The 27029-nt window shown below is 34.4% G+C and overlaps 1 protein-coding gene across 2 annotated transcripts in view; it reads left to right on the plus strand.

Annotated features, from left to right (window-relative positions):
• MYEF2 (myelin expression factor 2) overlaps positions 1–26491 on the plus strand; it is a 30452-nt gene extending 3961 nt beyond the window's left edge. Inside the window, exons 2-17 of one of the 2 annotated variants that reach the window (XM_066388169.1) lie at positions 554–762; positions 2000–2052; positions 3261–3268; positions 3376–3469; positions 9175–9366; positions 10057–10210; positions 10755–10804; positions 10925–10988; positions 14718–14819; positions 16298–16348; positions 16648–16716; positions 17001–17099; positions 17388–17459; positions 19588–19796; positions 19875–19926; positions 26324–26491. In XM_066388169.1, coding sequence (XP_066244266.1) covers positions 554–762; positions 2000–2052; positions 3261–3268; positions 3376–3469; positions 9175–9366; positions 10057–10210; positions 10755–10804; positions 10925–10988; positions 14718–14819; positions 16298–16348; positions 16648–16716; positions 17001–17099; positions 17388–17459; positions 19588–19796; positions 19875–19926; positions 26324–26487 — 1642 coding nt within the window. In that variant the 3' untranslated portion in view covers positions 26488–26491. The remainder of the gene's footprint in view (positions 1–553; positions 763–1999; positions 2053–3260; positions 3269–3375; positions 3470–9174; positions 9367–10056; positions 10211–10754; positions 10805–10924; positions 10989–14717; positions 14820–16297; positions 16349–16647; positions 16717–17000; positions 17100–17387; positions 17460–19587; positions 19797–19874; positions 19927–26323) is intronic. The other variant, XM_066388170.1, reaches the window with a different exon arrangement.
• Positions 26492–27029: the final 538 nt, after the last annotated feature.

Consider the following 27029-nt stretch of genomic DNA (forward strand, 5'->3'; position numbering starts at 1 on the left):
AATGAGTCAACCGGTGAGGGCTGAAAAAATTTTTGAGTCACATGGGAGTGTGTTCATATACAGATACGTAGATAGATATAACTGTGTATGTTATGTTTTTAGGCAACGGAGGAGTAAAGTTCTGGGAAGAAACTGTTAATGTTAAAAAGATGAACTTTTTCAGAGTATTGTCTTTTTAGAGTTTTGAATAAGACCCAGAAAGTTAGTTCTGCATTAAAGGTGGCAGTTTTACATACGGGAGGAATAAAATTACCTGTTTTTCCCTCTTAAGTTCTAATAACATTTATTATGTTATGATGGGAAAAACTGGGTGATTGTTTAGAGATGCTGCAGCTATTTAATATGGGGGGAAAAAGGATTGTTAAATGAGAATTTTGGTACTATGCTCAAATCCTTGCTTTGAAATGGTACTGGGTGATTTCAAAGCCTGCAGTCTGATTCTCCAGCTCCTTTGCTGAGATCTAACTTGGTGGAGAGTTTTGTGAAGGGAAGTGATAAATATTGAGTATTAAATATAGACTTTGTTTTGTTTTATTTTGTTTTTAATTCATAGGGAGAATGATGAATCAGTGAAAGAAGAGAAATCTGAATTGAAAGAAAAATCTACAGGAAATAAGAAGGCCCATAGATTTCATCCTTATTCAAAAGACAAGAATTCGGGCACTGGAGAAAAGAAGGGTCCAAATCGTAACAGAGTTTTCATTAGCAATATACCTTATGACATGAAATGGCAAGCTATTAAAGATCTAATGAGAGAAAAAGGTAAACATCTTTGACAAACCCACTGTTGGATAATCTTCATATAGAAGAGGGGGAGAACTAAGCAGACATTTTTTTATACCTCTAAGCCACACAGACTCAAAAAAATGATTTTTGTTTATTTCTTGACACATGAATTAATCATTTCCTCTTCTTTCACTTGACACAATTTCATTACAAGGTAGTATAGATAAATAACGTTGTTTTTTTTTTCTTTTCTTTTTGTTATTTCAGTGGGATAGTAGTGAGCCAGCATATGCATGCCACCAAGAATTTTGTTAAAGTGATTGCTTTGTTTAGTTGAAGTTTTATAGATTTTTAAAGGACTATTGCATTAGTTAAGCAATATATTTAGCTGTTAAAGTATGAATAATAAGGTCTGATTTTTTTTTCTAAAAGCTGTTTTGTTTATTATCTTGGTGGAGTCTGGAATCTGGCTGTGGAATTCATTTTGTTTGCATTGTCATGAATGCGATGATGCTGTCTCTGCAGTTCTATATTCAAATTGTGTTACTGCTGTTGCAGTTTTGTTTTCAGTATAACCTGAAAAACCTTCATTTTATATACATAGTTGGTTTTGGGGAAAAATAATTTTAATACTTGATCTTGTAAAAGTTAGTTTTGTTATCTCTTGAAAAATTGAGTTTCATCAGTCCTGCAAACTATGTACTTGGCTTTGAGGCTGATCTCTTCTAATAAATTTTTAAAAATTGCATTGGTGTGTCTGTTGTAAGGTGACAACTATTTGATTGGTTTTATTTATTGACTTTATTTAGAAAGTGTGTGGCTTGCTGTGAAGCATGATTTGTAAATTTAGTTTGATGGCAAACATGATTGAAGACATTCAGGTAGGAAGTCACCTTAAAACAGCTGTTGTGTGTAGGCGACTAAAGTTATTTGAAAAGTGCTAATGTTGATGTTTTAATATGATAGGCTAAGGGACCATTTGTATGTACATGTGCATTTGTTCACCAACTATATCATGCTGGCCAAAATATGATCTGTAGTATGAATTAGGTTAATATGGTTGTTAGTTTTTTAGAGAACGTGGATGATGTATATTTCTGAAAATTAGTTAAATTTACATAGCCTTTGACAGGAGGTATGTTGGTCTGGTTTTGAATTGTTGGTGAATAATAGGTGCTTTTCTGTAGAGTTGTGCACAGGTGTGCAGTAAAGCAAGATACTGGTGTTTAAATGTATTGTTTCTTGGTATCTTCCTTTTGTGTGTCTTATGTAGTTGGTGAGGTTACATACGTGGAGCTCTTTAAGGATGCGGAAGGAAAATCAAGGGTAAGTGCTGTGGGCAGTAATCTGCTTGAGGTTTAAAAGTTCCTCAGCAGTTTACTTTTTGTATAATACTTGTACCAGTTTTTGGAAACTTAAGTTTCATTTTGTTTTACTTTATTATGCAAGATTTGAGGCTTTATACTAGCAAGTCTGACACTTACAAATCAAGCTAGCTGCCTGGAAGGGATGGGTTTATAAATGCTCATAAAGGGCATTCTCTTTCCTAATGCCAAGGTAATGCTTCTTCTTAGATAGTAGATTTTAATATAGGAATTTTTTTTGTTGTGTTTTGATGTCTTCAGGGATATTTTAAAAGACATTGAATTGATAATATTCCCTAAGAGTTCTATGAGAGGCCTATAGCTCAAAGGTGTTAATTCAGAAGTATGTTTGGAATTTCTACTGATAACACTTAATTTGATTGCCTACAGGACTACATAAGAGGCAGTGCTCTGACCAATTGGTATGAATGACATTGATGATTAAATTGACACAGAAGGAATTGGATGATAGTTGATTTAATTTTTTTGCAACAAGAAAGAATACACTTACAAATACAATGGAAAGCTCTTACTAGTGTTTAATCTTATTAGCAAAAACCAGTTGGGTGCATGTAAAATAAAAAACTGACATTACATTCAGTGACACTTTGAACAGTAACAATGACAAGAAATTATTTTAAAAAATGATATTTCAGATTTGTTTCTTTAACATAGGTGACAACATTCTTAAAACTGGGTGCTCTTAAATTGTGTGCAACCAGTTTCCCCTGAGAACTTTGTTATAAGATTGATAGTTTCTGCTTTGATTTTAATGAAAGTAAAAAATATATATTAAAAACTATTTGGGCAAAATACAGCTTTTGAAAATAAATAATTGTAACTATGTAAGGATAAGTACGTTGGAGCCTTCAATTATTTCATTGAATTACTTTTGATTGAATTTGTGCAATGACATTACATTAGTTTGAACTTAAGGAAGAGGCATCTAAAATGTGCTTCAGGCTTATTATACTACATCCTACTATCTTAAATTGATTTGTTTAAAAATTTACAGAAAATTTGCCATCACTTGCCTTTTATGTTCTGGAGGTATAAAAGTAAAAAAAAAGAAATGACTGTATTAATGTTTGCTTTTAATGACTTATTAACTTTGTGTACTGATAAAACATTTTTTCTTTTGCATATATTGAAAAATCTACCTGGATATAGGGTTGTGGGTAAGAATTTTTTTTTTTTTAAGTTTTTTAAGTCAAATTTAAACTTCTGATTGTAAAAAGTAACCTTATATACATAAAAATTTTCCCCCAATTTTTTCCCAATTAAGTGTGGTTGAATTTAAAGATGAAGAATTTGTAAAGAAAGCACTAGAAACTATGAACAAGTATGATCTTAGTGGAAGACCCCTGAATATTAAAGAGGTAAGAAACCTTATGTTTAGAATAATTTAAATATTTGACTATAAGGAATGTCTTCTTTGGATTTTCATCTTTGGTAATGTGTTTATCTGACTATGACATTGATTTAGCATAGATGCTTATTATAACATATTTTGATAATAGTTATGCTTGTACATGATTGTCTGTTAGCTCTTAAGCAGTTATCCTATATGTTTGATTTACTCTTAATTATTATAAGCAGAGATCCATGATTTAAAGAAATTTTAGGACCCAGAAATTTAAAAATGACACACTTTAGGTGCTGACTTTATTTGGTATATACGTTTTTACTTTTGAGATTGTGTTGTTTAATTTGAGAAATATAGTAGATATTCTTATAGTCAATAATCAAAGTTTGCTTAATAATGCAAATACCTTATGGATTTGAATAAAATTGATACTCACTTTTAGTAAAATTCATCTGAAATTATACCAAATTAAAAGTTAAGAAAAGTTATGTATATTAGCAAAATTTATAACTGGAACTTGGAAAACTCAAAAATGGACATGTTGGCCTGACATGTGGTGACGCAGTGGATAAAGTGTTGACCTGGAAATGCTGAGGTCGCCGGTTCGAAACCCTGGGCTTGCCTGGTCAAGGCACATATGGGAGTTGATGCTTCTAGCTCCTCCCCCCTGTCTCTCTCTCCTCTCTCTCTCTCTCTCTCTCTCTCTGTCTTTCTGTCTCTCTCTCTCCCTCTCTCCCTCTCTCCTCTCTAAGATGAATAAATAAAATAAAAATTAAAAAAAAATTCAATTATTAAAATAAAGGACATGTTTCCTTTGTGTGGAATTTTTGCATTATAAATACATTTCTAAAAGAATGATGGGAAGACACACAAACAAAACTATAGTTGAGTGTAATTGACCTTAGAAATAATTAGCTTGAAAGCAGTCATTATCTTGTCTTCATGTAATTCATAATGTTGATCTTATCTGAACAGTTTGATGACAGACCAGTTATGTATATATCTTTGCTCAAGTATGTATATATTAGAAAAGGATAGAGGATATAACTTTGGGACCCTGAAGAGTCTCTACTAGCATGGATGTTTATTTATTCATTTTAGAGAAGAGAGACAGAGTGAGAGAGAGAAGGGGGGAGGAGCAGGAAGCACCAACTCCCACATGTGCCTTGGCTGGGCAAGTCCAGGGTTTTGAACCTACGACCTCAGTGTTCCAGGTCGAGGCTTGTTCCACTACACCACCACAGGTCAGGCTAGCATGGATGTTAATAGAGCAGTACTATCAGTCACAGTTTAACTTAGTGTAGTAGTGACTTGAGTCCCCGCTCTATCGCTTTCTAGCTGTGTGAGTAACCATGTTACTTATTCTCTAAACCTTAGTAATTATAATAGTGCTACTGATAATACTTAATCTAATAGGATTTTTATGAGGATTAAATGAGATATATGGTACAGAACTCAGTGCATGGCATAAGAATTTGTGCGACCCAGGGAAAATTACTTAACATCTCTATTTCTTTGTTTTCTTATCACTAAAATGGGAATAATACTGGAACCTATTGATAGTGTTATGAGTCAGAGAGGTAATATATAAAAAAAATTAATAAACTTAGCTACTATAATTATATAAAGCACTTAGCGTAGTGCTTAAAATATTATAACTACATAATTGATGTTAGTTGTAATAATAATCACCATATTTCCTCATGTATAAGATGTACCGTGTTTTGAAAAATTTGGGGTCTAAAAACTGGGTGCGTCTTATACAGTGGTTGTAGGGGTTTCTTTACTTGCATTTCCCGCTTTTTCGCTCTTGTTTTTGCACTCATTGTTGAAGACAGTGATTCATCATCAGACACAGATGAGGACAAGCTAATGGATGGGAGTTTTGACAGCGATAAGTTTTCTGAATTTTATGACAAATAAAATTTGAGTTGAATAACTTTTTGTAATACTTTTGTTTCAAGTTTTGGGCTCCAAAATGAAGTGCGTTTTATACATGGGAGCATCTTATATATGGGGAAATGTGGTATGACTTGTTATTCCTGTCCGAGGTGGGAATGTTACTGGTTATTGTTTTCTTGTTCCTGAGTATGAAGTGATAATGCAAAAGTTCTGTTCCTCCTTACCCAAGACCCCCAGAAGATGCCTGAAACCACAGATAGTACTGAACCCTATATACACTGTTTCCCCTAAATATACATGCCTTTTCACTTAAAGGAAGCACTGTATGGTTTCCCTTTGGCATGTTTGAATTGCTAGAATCTCTACTCTTACGCTTTGGGGCTATTATTTAGTAAAATAAGGGCTACTTGAACACAAGCACTGTGACACCGGGACAGTCAATCTAATAACTTTGGTGGCTACTAAGTGACTAAAGGGTGCGTAGTGTATCCAGGGTGGATGACTCTGGAAAAAGGGGTGATTCACATCCCCAGGTTGGATGATGTGAAACTTAATTTGATCGGCTAAGGGATCATTAGTATGGATATGTGGGCAAGATTTTATCACACAACTCACCATGGCACACTATTTAAAACTACGAATTTTTTATTTCTGGAATTTTCCATTTAATATTTTCAGACTGTGGTTGATTGTGGGTAACTGAAGCCAAGGAAAGTGAAACCATGGACAAGCAGGGACTGCTATAGCTAAATGAAAAGCCATGCTACCAACATACACAAATATCCTGAATCTCTTTATTTGCATCAACTTCTGAATTCCTCTAATCCTTTTTGAGCTTGAGGGTTTATTCTTTTTAAAATAATTTTTTCTGACTGGAAAGTGGAGAATTAGTAGAGAAAGTTTAGACTTTTATGGTCTTTGCCAGCCATTTATTTAGTGACTTTTATGTGTAAGCCAGGACCGGTGTTCCAGAAATGTGTTGATATCCTACGATAATTCCCCGTAAAGGTGGTATTTGTAGAATAATCACCCTTCTGGGAAATTATTATTTTGGGGATTAGATTTTGTGTTATGTTTTTTTTTGTTGTTTTTTTTTTGAAGCTGGAAACGGGGAGAGACAGTCAGACAGACTCCCGCATGCGCCCGACCGGGATCCACCCCGGCACGCCCACCAGGGGCGATGCTCTGCCCACCAGGGGGCAATGCTCTGCCCCTCCCGGGCGTCGCTCTGCCGCGACCAGAGCTACTCTAGCACCTGGGGCAGAGGCCAAGGAGCCATCCCCAGTGCCCGGGCCATCTTTGCTCCAATGGAGCCTTGGCTGCGGGAGGGGAAGAGAGAGACAGAGAGGAAGGGGGGGGGGGGGTAGAGAAGCAAATGGGCGCTTCTCCTGTGTGCCCTGGCCGCGAATCGAACCCGGGTCCCCCGCACGCCAGGCCGACGCTCTACCGCTGAGCCAACCGGCCAGGGCCTGTGTTATGTTTTTTATTCTTCTACAAAAGACAAGTGTTATAGATTCTCAGTGTTATGTTTTTAATTGGAAAAAAAGTTTATTGGATGCTAAAAGTCAAGTCCATGTTATTTGTATTTTTTGAAGTTTTAGCAAATTGTAGGTCCTCAGTAATATTTCAGAAACCCTAGAATAAAGTTATCTGATCCATGCTGATATAGGATACTTCCATATTTAACCTTTTTAAGAGGACAAAGTGGTATAGTTTGGCCTAACTAAATGATGAGATGTTCTTGATTCAATTAACTTTTTTGTATTAATATCACTAAAGGTTCCTTTTCTGGAGATTTCTGATATATAAATTGGTGGATGGGGTTAGTGCTGAGAACTACTAGAGAGAGTCTAAGGAAAAGTTTATTTCCAGTGTTTCTCTACAGATACTAGAATTGTACATTTTCATGTAATTTAGTGGGGGTTGATAGCAATTGATAACTTATTACAGGTTCTCTAATAGCAATAGCAGGCGATGACTGGCTGGCTGACATCAAGAGAAAAAGAGGAATAAAAACTGTTATATAATAGGTCATTTGTGTTATATAAATTGTATATGTGTTTTATATGTATGTGTATATATTTATATATCATGTATGTAAAAGACAAATCAAAACAGAGTAATATGCTTTATTAATGTTAAGATAAGAACAAACGCCTGCTCTGGTCGGATAGCTAGGTTGGTTAGAGAGTCATCCTGAAGCACAGAAGTTGCCAGTTTGATTCCTGGTCCAGGCAAATACAGGAATAGATCGATGCCCCTATCTCTCTCTCTCTTTCTCCCCCCCTTCCTCTTTCTAAAAATTAATAAAATAAAAAAAAAAGAGCAAACGACTTATCTTAATAGTTCATGAAGATCTGTTCTACTATGTCCCCCTAAGTAACCACAATTCTAAATTTTGTATATGTGTAACATTTTGAAGAAAAAAAGATTTTGAAACCTTAGACCGGCAGAATTTATTTTGTAGCATTCTTTAAAAATATTTTTTTCTTTTTATTTTTCATAGTGAAGAAGTATATTGGAAGCCAGAATACCTTTATTCTTATATTCACTTTTTCACCTTCTGTTCTCCCAGCCTTCCTATAGAATTTATTAGTCACCAAACTTTCCTTTTATTACTATTCCTATACAGGCCAGCAGAGTAGAGTTAATGGTTACATATATAATCATTACTTGGTATTACAGATGATAGCCTATTCCCTGTTTATGTGGTTTGTTTTTTGCATTCCACCTAGTAATATGAGGGAGAAGTATGTTTAAGCTTGCTTTTCTTTGGTTTAAAGGTAGAATATTTCTCTTATAGAGTTAATAAACTAAAACAAACAAAGTGTTTAGTATCATTCTTCATTTGGACACTTAGTCTTTCTTTATTCCTCCTTCCCCTCCATCTTAGATCATAATCATGTTGAGGAAGAAAAGAGGTTGAAAGGTGGATAATTATATTTTGTTTGTTCAGGAATGAAATTTACACATTAATATAGTTCGCTTCGATGCTTGCATTCCTGGTTTTATAACAATCTGTTTTGCTGTTGACAAGCTTTGAATTAGTCTTAGTTTGGCATTTCTTTGATCATCCAGTGGTGACAATTCACTATTAGTGCATTTGAGAAAGGAAAGAGTCAAAGGTTTTTTTGGTATTTTAATATTTCTTTTTGTGACAGAGACAGAGAGAGGGACAGATAGGGACAGACACACAGGAAGAGAGAGAGATGAGAAGCATCAATTCTTCGTTGCAGCATCTTAGTTGTTCATTGATTGCTTTCTCATATGTACCTTGACCGGGGGGCTACAGCAGAGTGAGTGACCCCTTGCTAAAGCCAGCAGCCATGGGGTCATGTCTATGATCCCATGCTCAAGCCAGTGACTCCACGCTCAAGCTGGTGAAACTGTGCTCAAGCCGGAGACTTTGGGTATTTGAACCTGGCTCCTCTGCGTCCCAGTTTGATGCTCTATCCACTGCACCACTGCCTGGTCAGGCGAGTCAAAGTTTTTTGTTCTTCTTTGAGTTATGTGTATTTATGTGTATGTGTCATACACTTGAACAGTAGTACAAGGGCAAAATTAAACTAATTTCAATTCCTAAGTGACTTTAGTGATTGGAAAGAGATATTTAATTGACATCCTTGGAGACTGTAGTCTTTTGTTTGTTCACAGGTTTTTATGGGACTGAGTTCTCTGGATGAGCAAAAAGCTCACCCTTCAAGGTGGTCAGTAATTTGACCCAGATGGGATAGCTACTATAGAATTTGAAGTTGTTTTAATTATATAGACTTTCTGATGTATCTAGTGGTATTTAACATTCAATGTGTGTTATAGGATCCTGATGGAGAAAATGCTCGTAGGGCATTGCAACGAACAGGAGGATCATTTCCAGGAGGACATGTACCTGAGATGGGATCAGGATTGATGAATTTACCACCTTCCATTCTCAATAATCCAAATATCCCTCCTGAGGTTATCAGTAATTTGCAGGCTGGTAGACTTGGTTCCACAATTTTTGTTGCTAATGTAAGTTTAAGCTTTACTCTAAAATTTTGTCATTTAGATATGTAGTTCTGATTATAAGGTTACTTAATTAGATGAGTGGGTAATAGGTTTATAGAACATTTTCTTTTTAACTAAAATAAACCAAAACATAAATTATTGTCAACTCAAACCCAATTTAAGTTTATATATATAAGATTAGAGTGTATATACAAGTATTTAGAATTTTTTAAAAAGAGAACTATGAAATATATAAAATAAACAGCAGTTTTTGAAATTATTTACTTTTATTGTATGTGATTTTTGTTCATATTGATAAAAGGATTTGTTTAGCTTTAATATTTGACATTTGTGAATATGCATGTTGTAGTTGGTTTGTTATTTGTTCTAAGCTTTTGAAAGTTAGTGGTATCAACAGTACTTTTTCATAATCTGAATTTCAGTAAAAATAGATGTGTACGTTTTAAATGTACAAAACAGGATTGAGTGGATGAGAGACTATTTTGGGAATTTAAAACAAATTAAGGACAAGGAACAACATAGATGTAGCTTACCTGATGAACAACTTAAGATCTTTTCATTTGAATATTATTGATACAATGTTTAACACAAGTTATAGCTCTTATAGTTTTGAGAGCTTAGAAAAGATTTTTTTTATTTATAAATGGGGAGGGGGTTTATTAGGTATGTAACTTGATATAATTTTATGTTAAGCTTGACTTCAAAGTTGGTTGGAAGAAACTAAAAGAAGTGTTCAGCATAGCTGGAACTGTAAAGCGGGCAGATATTAAGGAAGACAAAGATGGCAAAAGCAGAGGAATGGGCACAGTCACTTTTGAACAAGCAATTGAAGCAGTACAAGCAATTTGTATCCTGATTTACTCTTTAGGATTATTTAATAAGGTTGAAGAAACATAATACCATTTTAAGGGAGTCCTGGAGTTTAAGATTGCCTTGGCTTAGAATTTTGTGTTAGACTTTAGTTTCCAGCACATAAAACCTTTTCTATGTCCGAAGTACTAAAAGCACTCTGAAAACTTGAATTAGCCATATTGTACAGGCCTCGTATGAACCTTTTTTCTACCACAATTTTATATATATGTGCTTTTGGTAGTTATATAATTCATTGAGAAATAATGCAGTTGCTTTAAATGAAGCCTTGTTAATTTTCTTTTTTCCAATGGTTGAGTTAAAAGGTTATATTTTATATATACAATCAAACTATAAAGCAAAAAATTAAAGTTTTTTTGAGTATATGAAAGAGAAGAGACTAATACAAATTAATAAAATATTAAAGATGTTGATTTAAATATTAAAGATAGTTTAACTCTAAATGAGATTATTAAAAATGTGTTAGTATTCAAGTATAATTTTATAATTGTCTTAACTGATTTCCTTGACTGAACCAACAGCTATGTTCAATGGGCAGTTTTTGTTTGATAGACCGATGCATGTGAAAATGGTGAGTTCTTGTATATCACTTCATCTCTTGAAACTTTTCAAATCTTTTATCTGCTCTCTATCTACATTACAAATTATTTTAGTTATATATTAACCTTATAATAAACTTTTTGGCTGTTAGGATGACAAATCTGTCCCTCATGAAGACTACCGTTCACATGACAGTAAAACACCACAGTTACCACGTAAGTAAAAACCATTAGAAACAGTACAGACTGTTGTTTTTCGATTTTATTATGTACTAAGCAGAACTCTTTCTGTGTCTATCTCCTGAGTTGCCCAAGTTTGGAGTTATGATGGTAGTTTGGCATAATTGATTAGGGAGACTGAGAAGATAAAAATGTGCCATTATTTTCCTTTTTTGGTAGATTTTCCTCACTATAAAAATAATATATATTAAAAAAATTGGTTAGTTTATATACATGAGGGGAGAAAAGGTCTGTAATTTTCTTACTCATAAGTAGCCTCCATTATAACATTTTTTTTTGTATTTTTTCAGTTCTTTCCTTCAATGTATATTTTCTGCATAGTTGAGAATTGCCATATAATAATTTTTGTATCTTTTTGTTTAACATAGAGTATAATGTTATTCCATGTTGGAAATTCTTTCCAAATATTCTTTTTGGCTTCATAACTATTCTATTGTTACCTATATTTAGGTTTTCTGACTTTTTTCCTTTTAATCATCAACAGAGTTATTCATGTTTTTGTATACAGATTTTTGGTATGTTCTTTTTGGTTATTTCCTTAAAATAGATATCCCAAAGTAGTTTTACAGGTCCTCAAGGTATGTTCATTGATCATTATTATCAAAATGTCTTCCAAAGGATTATGAAACCACAATGTAATGTGCTTAACATCTGTATCTCAATACCACATCTGTAAAATGAGGATGTTGAGTACTTCATGGGATTGGCATGAGTATTGCATTAGTTGATATATTTATAAAGCACATAGCACAGTTCTCACATAATTTAAGCAATCAATAAATACTAGGGTTTGTTCTTAACTTTTTACTCTACCTTGTATATTACTGTGCCTCATATATGGCACCTTTATATAAATATTCCAGGTGTTCTTGGTGAATGCAGCTTTCTATGTCTAGTAAATCAAGTTTTTAAATGATCTTATCACTCTCCTAATTATTTTGTCTGCTTGTTACTGAGGGATGTATATGCTAAAGTTTCCCACCAGAATGGTAGATTTATTTGTTCTTTTTTATTACTTTTACTTGAAATATTTTAAAGCTAATTTAGTAGGTGCATCCATGTTTAAAAAAGATGTTTTCCCAGTGAATCTAAAATTTCTCATTATAGAGTAATTTTATTTCTAGTAACGACTTTTAAGTTTTTTGTCTAACATTAACAGATAAAACAGCTTTGCTTTGTTTATTCACATTAAATGATTTATTTGGATTAATCCCCATTATCTTTTCTCCTATCTTGCTTTCTCTTTTAGTGGTTATCTTAGAAAATTTAATGTCTTTATAAAGTCTCAAGTTAATATAATCATTCTTTTATTCAATAATAGAGTGATCTTTGAATGCTTTAATTCTAATCATTTTTCTACTGAATTATATGCCATTATTGCTCAGTGTTTTATTTCTATATATTTTTTAAAATATCACAAATCTGGCATTATTATTTACCAATTTTTTATCTCATTATTTCATGCTTTTCCTAGACCCTAGCACTCATTTTTTCCCCTGATGCATATATTTTAAAAGTGCTCTCTGAGGATGTGTTGTTAGTAAATTCTCTCAATTTTGGTTTTTCTATAAATGTCTTCAAAGATAGTGTCACTAATTATATATTTGAAGATTGATAGTTATGTTCTCTTAGCACTCTGAAAATATTCCACAGTTATCTGTCTTCCATTGTTGCTATTAAGTCAGCTATCTGTTGAATTGTTTTTTCCTTATAGATAAGCTATATTCTTCTTCTTCTTTTTTTTTTTTTTTTTTTTTTGTATTTTTCCAAAGTTAGAAGCAGGGAGGCAGTCAGACAGACTTCTGCATGCACCCGACCGGGATCCACCCGGCATGTCCACCAGGGGGTGATACTCTGCCCATCTGGGGCATTGCTCTGTTGCGACTGGAGCCATTTTAGCGCCTGAGGTGGAGGCCATGGAGCCGCTCTCAGCTCCTGGGCCAACTTTGCTCCGATGGAGCTTGGCTGCGGGAGGGGGAGAGAGAGACTGAGAGGAAGGAGAGGGGAAAGGGTGGAGAAGCAGATGGGCGCTTCTCCTGTGTGCCCTGACTGGGAATCGAACCCAGGACTTCCATACGCTGGGCCGACGCTCTACTACTGAGCCAACAGGTCAGGGCCCAGGTATATTCTTCATGTAGCTGATTTAAAGTCTTTGTCTTTGGTATGCAATTTTACTATAGTGTATGTATGGATTGCTGTTTATTGGGCTTTCATAACCTGGATTAAAAAATCATAATCATTTTTAAAGGATAAACAAGAAAATTCTTAGCATGTGTCTTTGAATTTGCCTCTTTTTCTTTTATAGGGCAGTTCTTTCTGTCTCTACCAAGTTTACCTTATCACTCGGGTATCATCTTTCAAGATCCTGGCTTTATGCAGGATCTCCCAATTTACTTTTCAACTATTAATAATCATTTATTTAAATAAAAATTAAACCCTTTATTACATTTATACTTATTTTATATTATGTTCTTTTTGAAATTTACATTTTTATGTACTCTTTATTTAATAGGGGAACTCATAGACTGTGACAGAATCAATTTGTTATGGTTATGTTAATTATTATTAACCTCCCTGTATTATTTTCTCCTTCCCTCCCTTTCTTTGTTCAAATTATAACTTGGTAATTGGGAGCCTCCTCATTTCCTGTGCTTCTGATATTCTTACTTTTTGCTAAAAACAGGATTTCCCAGAATCATGAAGGTTTTTCTTGTTTGAATACATGGGAATTTACCTGCTTTCAAGGAGCCCTAGTTTGTTTTAGTGAAGAATGGTTACAGAGATGAAAATATGAGTGCTAGGTGTAGATATGAACGTTGTTGATGTTCAGATGTGCTGTTGCTTTCAGTTGGACCATTTTTAGGGACTGAGCTGAAAAAAAGTATTTCTTTTACAAGGTTTACATAGATCTTCCCAATTTGCTTCTGTACTCTACCTTTTAAAATATATAAAGTATTGCTTTTTTCAGCCCCTAATTGCTACATTAGCTAGCAAGAACCTTAACCGTAGAATAAAATAGTTCCTATTCAAATATTAATTAGTTGTCTTGAAGGTCATCAAGTCTATTTTTAATGAATTTAATTTGTTTACTTTAAGAAAAGTGGTCAGAAGAGTATTGGATTTAGTGACAAACTTAAACTCTAGTCTTAATCACATAAGTAAATGGCATTGCACAGGTGACATAAGGTCTCAAAAATTTCCTCATCTATGAATAAGAGAGATGAAAACACGTAAGGTACCATATAAATATAAATACCTAGTTTTATCATTGACATAAATATTTATTGTAACATTTGCTTTATTTAATATTATGTTTTCATGATAGTTGACTTAGTTTGATTTGAGTCATTTTAAAAGCTTAGATTTTAAGTAGTTCTACAAATTTGATAAAGTCTCGTTTTCAGATATGTCTACCACTTATAAGGTGATACAATGTTCAAAATCCTCTTAGTGTTTTATTAGTCCTTTCCAGAATGCCTTTAATTTAGATTTAAGATGAACATGCTTCATAAGACATCTCATTATTTCTTAATTGTGTATTGTGGGGGTTTAGTGTGCTTCATTCCAATGAAAATGAGAACCAGTGGTCTTATTTATAAATTTGCAAAATTTTGGAGATACTACTCCAGGTTCGTAGCTCTTTAAAAAAAATTGTAGTGCCAGTTAATTATAGATGGGTTGGTAATATTCTTATTTGTGTTTCAGGTGGTCTTGGAGGCATTGGAATGGGACTTGGTCCAGGTGGACAGCCTATTAGTGCCAGCCAGTTGAACATAGGTGGTGTAATGGGAAATTTAGGTCCAAGTGGTGTGTATTCTAACTTTCTTACTTCTTTTTAATTGATACATTTGCTAGGTCATAAAGGTCATGTTTACTACTTTGTAATGGGTAAAAGAGTGTATTTTAATAGGATATTTAGATGTCACTTCAGTTTGCCAAAGGAATGAAACCTTGGAGAGCAGAGAACATGAAAGAGACGGCAGATGTCAGGAGGTTTCTCTGAGGTCAACTGTGCTGTAGCTAGCCTTTTAGCACTGTGGATTTTTGAAATGGCTTTAAGGCAAAAGGAGAATGTTCAGCATAGTGCCTTGTGGATCATGGACTTGTGGAATGGCTGAAAGGCTACCATATCATAAACAATTTAAATTTCCATATCTAGTTGGGTAGGTAGCTTTTTAGATAGCTACTTGGCCCTTCACCTGGACTTAATTACAGTTTATTTTTGAAGATTGGTTTTTAAACTTTATAGTTTCAGAACCCTTTTATATTCTTAAAATTGGTTGAAGATTCCACAGTGCTTTTATTTATATGGTTATATTTATCAGTATTTACTATATTAAAAATTAAAGCATTTATAAATTTATTTAAAGATAATAATAAATATTGTGTGAACATAAACATGCTTTGTAAGAAAATAAGTTTTATTTTCTAATACAAAAGAATTAGTGGGAAGAGTGATATCGTTTTACCTTTTGTACATGTCTTTAGTGTTTGACTTAATGCAAGACAGCGATGCTGTTATATCTTCTGCATTTAGTTTGTTATACTACCATGCATCATGTATTAGTTTTTGGAAATTCCTCATTATAATCATGAAAATGAGAGTAAAACAGTCAAATAATACTTTAGTATGAATGAAATCGTTTTGACCTGTTGGACCCTCATTGGTCCTAAGACCATACTTTTGAGAAATACTATTTTAATTGATGGGACTAAGAAATGTGATCAGATTCCTAATTTTTGAGATGCCCTATAGCTACACTTTAATTTGTGAGTGTAGTTATGGTAATCCTTCTAATTCAACAGATGGAGATTTTCTTTCTTACTCTTAGACCCTCCACCCTCCCCAAAACATACTATTTTTATTCTTTTATTTTTTACTGCTCCCTTATCTTCATGTGTAAGAGTGCTTAACTTTGTGACCTGATGTGTAAATCTGCTATATGATACTCCTGTTTTAGACAAAATTGGTGATAGTGATTTGTTTGTCTGTTCTGCAAAAAATAAAAAGATTATCTAGTCCTAAATCTTTTCTAATTGAATGTGAGTGTGACTAGTGAATTTTGTTTTCTTGTCTAATAAATGTTCAGAGAAGCCTTTTCAAGGACTGGTGATTAGACCACTGCTATAGCATAGCACTTTAAACCACCCACCTGTGCCTGCTGCTTCTCTAGTGTTCCACTGTGATTAAACCAATGGTATCTGTATTGCTGTGTTGCGTTATGTCATTCTTTAGTCATAAAAATAAGATTGACTTAAAGTACATACTGTGTATTTTATTTGAGGTATGGGAATGGATGGTCCAGGTTTTGGAGGAATGAATAGAATTGGAGGAGGTATGTATAGCACCTGTTTTTTGTATGTACCCATCACCATTTTTAGTAAATAAGGAACTGTGTTGAGGATTCCAAGGGAAAAAAGTCATGGTTTATTGCTGGCTCACTTCCTAAAGGCTGTTAGCAGAAACTGAGCCTGGTACATACTTGAGGGATATAGAAGGTGATGGGTTAAGAAGCAGCTGCACAAGGTAGAGTAGATGAAGAGCTTACTGGTGAGACTTAACTAACATTTATTTACAAAACATACTTTTCAGCCCTACAACTGACAGATCTCAAAATTAATCTTTATGCCATAGGAATTGGGTTTGGTGGTCTGGAAGCAGTGAATAGCATGGGAGGATTTGGAGGAGTTGGCCGAATGGGAGGTAGGTAAATGTATCCAGTGGGATGTGTACACTATGTTTAGTATATTTAAAATGTTCCCCCTACTTAGGGATGGGTAGTGTGAATGTCTTCAGAAGGCATATGTGGACACTTGGTGATAGGGGACAGGCATGGTGAAATGGGATATATGTGACATCTGAGGTAAGTTGGGTAAATCACAGGCCTTTTTTGTATTTGTGATTTGTGCTGCCGTTTTAGTATCTAAATGGATTACTCTGTATTGATGAACTTGAAAAAGGGTTAATTTGTTACATAATTTTTTCAGAGCTATACCGTGGTGCGATGACTAGTAGCATGGAGAGAGATTTTGGACGTGGTGATATTGGAATAAATCGAGGCTTTGGAGATTCCTTTGGTAGACTTGGTAGGCTGACTGAATACTTTTTTCCCCTGCAGGTTATATTTTCAAAGTTTGTTTCTTGTGTGTGAAAAATTGGAAATTATAATGTTTCACACAATTTATTACTAGAAAATAACACTTTACAGATTTTAATGTAACTAGCTCTCTTTTTCAATATCTTACAGATTTGAACCTTGTTTTTAGAAGACTACTTTTCAGTTACTGTACATCTTCTAAGAACATAGTACCTTGGGAATTTTAAAGTGTGATTATTTAAATTAATTAGCATATTATTTTTCCATCTTTGTTTAGGCAGTGCAATGATTGGAGGGTTTGCAGGAAGAATAGGAGCTTCTAACATGGGTCCAGTAGGATCTGGAATAAGTAGGTTTAAATTTTACTAGAATTTATTCAGTAATATTTGCATTCTTGCAAGACTTTGCTAGAGTTGTTATTGTAATACTTTATTTTTATATGTTAATAATGTCTTGTTATAATTTAGAGAAACTTTGATAGTACTTGAGCTTTTCTGTTTGATCACTGAAATGTCTAAAGTAACTTTGAATTTTACTTCTTTGATATTTCTAAACTAACACCAGAGTAAAATGTTAATTATAAGCTAATCCAGGAATCTCCTTGCCAACTAAGATATCTGGGGATTTCTCTGATCATCTGTCAAAAATAATTTTTGTATTAGCACCAATTTTGTTTCCTTGCTTATTACATGCAACTGCTATTGGTTATTAGCTTATTTTATCTGTGGATACTTTTTTGTCTTTTGGAAGATGCAGGTGAATTGCCCTACATATACCATATTTCTCCATGTATAAGACGCCCCCATTTTATAAGACACACCTTAATTTGGGAGCCCGAATTTTGAAAAAAAACCCATCTTACATAAAGTTACTGAACTCAAATTTTATTCATCATAAAATTCATACAACTCTTCATCACTGTCAAAACTCCCATCCATTACCTTGTCCTCATCTGTGTCTAATGACAAATCACTGTTTTCATATACCTACATACAGTGAGTGCAAAAATAAGCGTGAAAAAGCTGGAAATGCAAGTAAAAAAATCTGCAACCACTGTATAAGACGCACCCAGTTCTTAGACCCCAATTATTTTGGGAAAGGTGAGTCTTACTCATGCAGAATTACAGTAACACATCTAAAGAAACCTCCTGAGGTTGAGAGCTGAGGCTGAAAGAGATGCTGGTTTCCTCTCCTCTTCAACCTCTCCTATGCTAGAATCAAGAGTAGTTCAAACACTGCAGAATGCCAGATTTCTTCCACCTACTTCCAATACCACATTTTAGGCCTTATCTTAAAGCCTTACCACATGGCTTAGTTTTGGACCTCTTGCTGACTGAACCATGCCTCTATGAACTCTCCATACTTTATTGGCTTTCTTTAATTGATAAAAATCTCACAAATAGGAAACAGTATATTTGAACTGTTTTAAGAATGAATTTTGAAATCCTGTCAGCTGAAGATACCTATTTTCATTGTCCCTTGCTTCTAATTTTATTCCTTCTTTTCATCATCTCTTCAGCTCTGGTCATTTTCCTGTTAATGGTAACTTCCCTACCTTCCCTTTATCACTCTGTTTACATTTCTGTTTCCCTAATTTTATATTTGTTATTCACAGAAAGCTAATTTTAGGGTTATGTTAAGTTTTAGAATTGTATGTATGAGAATTACAGGTATGAGAAAAAAAGATTAGTTTTGAGCCTGAGTAGGGTTGGAATAGTTAAAGGGACACAGTGTGTAAGAATTAAATGGATATGAGCTCTGAGCTAAATTCTTAGGCTCTGGCCAAGGAGGTGTGATTTCATTTATTGTTGCTACTTCCACAAGTTTTGAATAACATTGAGATTAAAAGTTAATGTGTTTCTGTGGTTATTGAAAGTTAAATTGATAAAAAGGGGAAATTTTATGTGAAACAGGATACTGAGGTGAAAGGGAAGCTAGGAAAAGAATATTATGTCGGAGAGTGTGATGAGAGCAACAGTTAATGTGTTGGAGTTGTAATAATTTGAATTTGCCCATATATCTTTGTTCTGGCAATTATTAAGTTTGGTGTATTATTAGAAAATAAAAGTGAGGATAGCTATTACAATATTAATGGATTAAAGTATTAGTAGAAAATTTAACATGCATGATGAGTTTTATGATCAGAGTATAATTTTATAGATGTATATGTATATAATGTATTAAGATAGTGGTTAAAATTAACAAATTTAATTAGCCATTAACATTCAACTAACCAAAGGTGGTATACCAACTTAAATTCTGTTCCTTGGAAGATTGTTATATTGTGTGTAAGAAAATAATTTTATGCTTACATACATATTATCTAATTACATAAATGAATTTTTTTCTCCCTTTCTTTCTCAACAATAATTCTTTCCCTTTTCTTCCTCTCTTTCTTCTTCTTTTTCTTTCTCCTTCTGTTTTTAAAACAAAACCACCAAACTCCCAAATCCTCTTGTCCCTTCCTAAAAATCCAGGTGGTGGAATGAGTGGCATGAACAGTGTGACTGGAGGAATGGGGATGGGACTGGATCGGATGAGTTCCAGCTTTGAGAGAATGGGACCCGGTATAGGAGCTATACTGGAAAGGAGCATCGACATGGATCGAGGATTTTTATCGGGGCCGATGGGAAGCGGAATGAGAGACAGAATAGGCTCCAAAGGCAACCAGATATTTGTCAGAAATGTAAGCAATTAAATGTAAAGGATACTTAAGATTTTTTTTCCCTTGTATATATGTTACTAATACCTTTTTTCATTCTAGCTGCCTTTTGACTTGACTTGGCAGAAACTAAAAGAGAAATTCAGTCAGTGTGGTAAGTATGCCAATGATTGCAGATGTGTTGATAGTGATTATGTAGGAAACATTTATTTTAAACTCTTAAAACCTGTGTTGAGATCTTTACCTGTCCAGATACTTAGTCCTTGGTAGTATGACAGGTCTAGTTTCATTTCAGATAAATGAATTATTTTGCTTTACTCTGACTTAGAGCTCTGTAAATTACTACTAAATAACATGATTTAGAGTAGAGCCTGTCACTGTCTCCTGTGGATAAAGAAAATTCTTGGTTTATTACTGATTATTATGATTGTTCACATTGAAAATTTTTTTCTTATGGGAAATACTAATGAATGGTATATTTATTTTCTTGTTTGTAGTATAGTGCAGTACATTGTCAGCATGACCCAATGAAATGCTGTGACATCCAAATGATATGGAGTTAATAGATGACTCAGTCTGCATACCCCATTGCCTACACAGCACAGAAAACTTACTTATTAATAGCATAGAACTCACTACCTGGAACTCCTTAGACGTAGGTACATTCTGTTGGCCCTTCTAATTCTTTTGTAAATTGTTCTTGGCTATGATGATACCACTACCTATACAATGTATGCATTCATTAGGTCTGTAGAAGATTAAGTGGTTTAATACTTTTAAAAGAAGGCCTTTTTTTGTTATGATGAGAGAATTAGTGTGAGTGGAACAAGTAACAGATTTCCTGCTAGTATTTTTTCTACAATTGGGTGGGGTTCCAGAGACTATAATCATAATAGTAAGCTATATAGATGGCATATAATGATGAAAAAGGGGTAAAAGTGGTACATTCAGTCTTTGAGAGTTAATGAAAAGTTAAGAGTATTTGAAATACATAATTTTTTAAGATAGTGAAAGGGATAAGTTTAATGTTCTCCCACACAAGTAGTCTGTGTAGCCACTTACCACAAAGTGATAGATCACTTGTGATCAAAGTGGTTTGTGGAATCAGTTACCTACTGTGTTCTCAGAGTACTTTATACCTAACTCTATGTAAAAATTTGTTCACAAGTTTTCTTCCCTCCTAGATGAAGACTTTTGAAGGCAAGCACTCGTTTTATCCTAGCACTGTCATTGCCTTGATACATATAGTAAGGCTTTATTAAATGTTGTTAAGTGAGTGAAACATTCTGGCCACATCTTCATTTATTTAGTTATTCATTCATTCATTAAATTTACTAATACTGTATTTTTGGCAGTTTTCTTGTCATTATTATTTGAAAGGTGAACAAAGTAAGATATTAGCTCCACCTTCAGAGAACATTCAGTGTGAGTCTATCTAGGATGTTCTTTTGGCCCTTTTTGTTGATCATCATTTTATAATATTTTATTCATAAAAGAGAAACTAAATTTTTTTTTATAAAAGTTTGTTGAAAATGAGTCAGCTAATAAACAGTCACCAGTAAGAGAAAGCAGAATTCATAAAGTTGTGTTGAGGTGTTGGTAGCCTGTCAGAGTAAGATCTACCAGACTGTGTAAGCAGCATCTGGCCATGAGTCCCCTAGATTACAGAGGAGTGAACATAGTAGGGCCTATTGAAATAATCACGAGAAGCAATTGCAGTAGGTATAAGTAATAGCTGTTGTACTTTCAGTGAAAAAAAAAATTCAAATGAGATGTGACATTATTTTTAAAAGTAGAAATGAAACAAGATAAAGAACAAAGTGAGGCAAACAAATGACATTAATGAAAATGTGGCCAATATTGAGTTGACTGTTCCGGTTTAACCTATTATGGGCAGATTTCCTCTGATACCAGGTTTGTGCAAGGCTTACAGCAAACTTGAAGGTTTTTTGATGGTCTTCTACCTGGAGTGGCATTATTTTGACAGAAGGGCATCAGCAATTCAAAAACATTTTCTAAAAGAAAAAATGAGTATCAAAACCTATATTTTATTTTATTAGTTTTTTTCTTAAGTGAGAAGCAGGGAGGGAAACAGACTCCTGTATGTGTCCAGCCTGGGATCACCCCCCCCCCCCCAACTGGAGTGTTGCTCTGTTACTCTGCAACTGAGCTGTCTGTCTTAGCACCTGAGGCGAGGCCATGGAGCCACCCTTGCCATCCACAGTGCCTGGGCCAACTTGCCCCAGTGGAGCTATGGCTGAGGGAGAGAAGAGACAGAAGGGGAGAAGGGTGGAGCAGATGGCTGCTTCTCCTCTGTGCACTGACAGGGAATCAAACGTGGGACATTCACTCACCAGGCTGACACTCCACCACTGAGCTGACTCACCAGGGCCTCAAACCTACATTTTAACAATTTGTATAGCATTTTAGTTAATGAAACGTGGTTAAATTATTTTTTTACTTTTTTTTTTTGTATTGTATTTTTCTGAAGCTGGAAACGGGGAGGCAGTCAGACTCCCTCATGCGCCCGACCGGGATCCACCCGGCATGCCCACCAGGGGGCGATGTTCTGCCCCTCTGGGGCGTCACTCTGTTGCATCCAGAGCCACTCTAGCGCCTGGGGCAGAGGCCAAGGAGCCCTCCCCAGCACCCGGGCCATCTTTTGCTCCAATGGAGCCTCGGCTGCGGGAGGGGAAGAGAGAGACAGAGAGGAAGGAGAGGGGGAGTGGTGGAGAAGCAGATGGGCGCCTCTCCTGTGTGCCCTGGCCGGGAATCGAACCTGGGACTTCCGCACGCCAGGCTGACGCTCTACCACTGAGCCAACCGGCCAGGGCCTTTTTACTTTATTTGAGCTCTATTTTTTATGTCCCTCTTTGATCAGTCTATAGTTACAGTATGAGAGCAATGATTTTTTTCTTCTCAATTCTAATTGTAAAAGCCTCTGACTTTTGGATTATATTAAGGTAATACTGTACTTAAATAATTTGTTACCATCTTCCTGTTTTTAATCTTGAACTGCGTTGATGGATGGGAAAGAAAAAAAGTTATGTAGTAATACAGAATTAAGTATCCAGCTATTGACAGCTGGAAATTACCTGGTTTGTATGAACTGAACCATCCATTTTTTGGCCACATAACTTTTTTAAGAGTTTTCCTTTCTTACTATGGGAAATTTCTTTTTAACCTGATCCAAGCCAGCAATAGCCTCTTTTGCAGTAAAAGGCAGTTTTTTGTTGTTGTTTTCTTACTCCTGAGTCCAAGGCACACATGCATATTCTCTTGGCTGCTCCTAGGAAGAGTCTAGTGATACTCTGTGCATCTCCCCTGGCATTGCCTCTGGTAAATGGCCCACTAGCAAGCCATTTGCTTATTAGATTGCTATAGTTGTTCATTGTCCTTGATGGGGCCATAACAAGAGCTAAGGAATATTGTATTATGGGTTATATTGCCCTCAATACAAGCAAAAGGTGTTCACATAGCCCCCAAATATAAAAACTGAGTATAATAATATAGGCCTCTTTTATCTTACCTTATATAATTCCTCAGTGAAAAGCATTTTAAGAAGGCTGAGTAAATTAATTCACCGATCCCTTCACAGTTGGACCCCACATTAATTCAGGTTGTACTAATGAAGTCAAATGGGCGGTGTCTTTGAAATTTGCTCCATTTTTGTGCATACACTTCCAGTTAAGTGTGGTGCAGGGCCATAACATTTTAGAATTGCAGTGCCCATTCTTAATTGTTACTACAATAAACTACATAAACAAATCTAGTTTTTCCCATAGGTTTTCATTATGGGCTTTTCTACCTGAGTATGCTTGTTAATTGCATAGAAAATGGAGATATGATAGATTTTATTTACCAAAAGCACATGCTTCAAGCATGAATAGTGGACTTTGACTCTAGAAAAACTTAACAGTAAAAACAATACAGTGACAGTAAAAATATATGAAGAACATTTATTAATACATTCTTTTATTTGTAAAGAAACACTTAACACTTTTTTTTCTTTTTGTCCCTTGTGTTATAATAATTTTTTGTAGAATATCTGAGTCTTTGCATCCCCTGCCCCCGTGGTTATGTTACAGCTTTGCTTTGGAAGTAGATTTCAATGAATCATGTATTTATTTATGCATTAACTTGGTCTACTTTTGGTCTGTGGTACCAGTTTCTCATTTCATACTGTTTTGTCCTATACTATTGCTAAAATAGCAGTCCTCTTTTTGTTTTTCTTCGAATTATACAAGATATTTGTAGATATTTAAGTCATATGAGAAAGTGCTCAGAGAATATAAAAAGCCAGAGTCTATGGAATAAGTGTCTCTAGGCCACTTTTGGATAGCCTGAATGTCCAAACTGTAAGAAAGTTCAAGTGTCTTTGCTGAAAGACCATGTCAGATAGAAAAGTCTGAGATCCTTGTGAGGTCAGTAATTTGGGGGTCCCTAAACCAAGAGACAGAATTGAAGAGGAAAAAAAGAAACTTGTCCTGAAAGATCGAGAGACAGATTTTGCAAGAGATAATTACATATTTTCCTTTGAAGTTTAAAAAATGGTCTTACTTAAGTGAACTGTACTGTTGCTAATAAACCTAGGGTGGAATACTTATGTTAAGAAAACCCTTCATTTTTAGGTTAAATTAGGATGAGGACAAACCTTTAAACTTAAAAGCCCTTAAAAGGATCCACAGTTCCCTTTAAAATCAATGTAAAGTGCTGCTTGCTGCCATTGACCAAGGTATGCTTCTTTAATTAAACTTACTTTTTTTCAGGACCCAGCATTCAAAATATTAAGAGGACTCTGGAAATTGCTCTGTGTCTGTCTTTAAAGTTTTTTTAAAATGAATTTTCTACTTTCACTTTATGATGTTTATTAGAAAACGTGATTCCTCTGTATGTGTGTTTATGTTTTAATTGTTTGGGTTCTCTTTAACCATAATAATTTCTCTAGAGAATTAGTCTGTTTTATAACTTTTAGAACACAGATAAAGACTTCCTGGTCTGAGTTACCAAATCATGGTTTAGGCTCAACATGGCATTTATTAACTTGTACCATTTAGTTAGTTTTGAGTGATTGACTATCGGTTAGTTTAAAAAATATACAGTTATGGGGTCAGAGAGAAGGTATATCAAAAAACAATGGAAAAGTACTCCAGGATGTTATAGATAAGAAATCAATCAGATCAGTATTTAAAAAGAAAAATAATCTTACTCATGCAGGGAGATTAAAATTATTCCCATTGTCTGAAAAGAGTTTATGGAATTTTTTGCTAAGCCCTTTTCTTTTGCCTCCTCCCTTCTTCATTTTTCTCCGTTTTTAGAATTAAATATAAACTAAATATATCTGGCTCTCTGATTTTGTTGCCAGACTAAAATTAGCCCATAGCGATCTGGCAAGTACAATATTCAAGGGGAGGGAAGTATTATGGTAAACAGTCATGCACCTCAAGCTTAAATCCTTGTGGATCGGTGATCACACATCCAGGTTTGCCTGGAGATGGTCTCACTTTACATATGTTATATATATAATTATTAATAGCTCTCCCTTTTACTCTCAAGTATGCTGGTTTGAGTGATGGATTTTTATGGTCACTTTGTATTTTCATAAATGATAATTGATTTACTTCAAATACCTGTCTCTACTAACTGTATATGGAATAATCATTGAGTTTTCCTCTTCTTCCTAGAAACTCCTTTAAGTCCTTTGTGCTCTTACCATAATTGTTTTTACCTTTATTGATTTAAATCTGCAGTATCTCTTCCATGCCTATTTGGTGACACTCTTACGCTTGGAATTCAAATTGTGATATTGAATCAATGACTTTCTCACTGTGGTTGAAAAGCAGAATTAGTGGGGCCCTTCATGACTTGGTAAAAATTAAATTTCTGGGTGGTTGCTACTGTTTTCATGGATGATAAAAGAGTTGAAATAAAAAAAAAGAGTTGAAATAGAGGATAAAAGGGAAGTAAGAGGAGATTGGGAAGAAAGCAACAATTTTGTCTAAAAATTATTTTGTTTAAATTTGTAATTTGTCATTGGACATGGTGATTTGGTGGCATTTTGTGCTGGCTTTCCTTATTGCTGTAAAATTAACTTCAGAAACTAAGGATTTAACATAAAAAGTAAAATGTGTGTTTTAATAAAAAATTCTACTGGAATGCTGAGGTCACTGGTTTGAAACCCTGAGCTTGCCTGGTCAAGGCACATATGGGAGTTGGTGCTTCCTGCTTCTAACCCCTTCTCTCTGCCTCTTCTTTCTGAAATGAATAAAGTCTTAAAAATAAAATAATATGTTTTAAAAAAAATCCTAAGCAAATTTTGAGTCCCAATTTTGTATATTCTAACCCGTATATGTTTATTACTTTATATGAGTTGCATTATAGTAAAATGATGTGAATAATGCTTATACGTATATGTTATTTTTAAGTCATTAATGTTAATGTTTCTAGACAAGTTACTTATCACTTTATTGGCAATGAGAAATTTCAGACCTGTGTAGTGAAATATGGAACTTGTTTAAACTGGTTAGAAATTCTGTATTTTTCTTTTATAGGTCATGTAATGTTTGCAGAAATAAAAATGGAAAATGGAAAGTCGAAAGGCTGTGGAACGGTCAGATTTGACTCTTCAGAATCAGCTGAAAAGGCCTGCAGAATAATGAATGGCATAAAAATCAGTGGCAGAGAAATCGATGTTCGCTTGGATCGTAATGCTTAATTTCAAAGCACGGTTGGAACATTCTTACATCTGTTTTGCTGAATCTCCTAGTAAAAGTCATTTTTAAAGTAATACTGTCTGCTTACAAAGGCTGTAAAAATGAACTTTTAACACTCCCACCAGCTTTTAACAGTATAGTGTTAAATACACTGTGATTTTTGTTAATCTCAATTTTGAGTTTTTAAAGATAGCAAGTCTGGTCATTCAGTTTAAATGAATGGTTATACTGTTTTTTAATGAAATAAGCCATTTCCTCATTATTTTCAGTACTACATAGTGGGATTTGTTTGTTCAAGTTTCCCCAGCTTTTATCAACTTATTTATTGTAAGGTAAAACAGGTGGTTTTTTCAAAACTTCTGTTATCTATATATAATTGTTCTTGATAAGAAAGGACTCAGACAAAATGGAATGTGATTTTGGTTGATTTTAAATTAGTTTTCTTTGGTGGTAAAGAATTACTGTGAATAAGTTTTAGAGTCTCAAGTTCAGGATATTTTTTTATTTGACTTAAATGAAGAAATGGAAAATTCCTTCTCTGCCC

Source organism: Saccopteryx leptura, chromosome 6 (assembly GCF_036850995.1).
Source record: "Saccopteryx leptura isolate mSacLep1 chromosome 6, mSacLep1_pri_phased_curated, whole genome shotgun sequence".
Classification (NCBI taxonomy): Eukaryota; Metazoa; Chordata; class Mammalia; order Chiroptera; family Emballonuridae; genus Saccopteryx; species Saccopteryx leptura.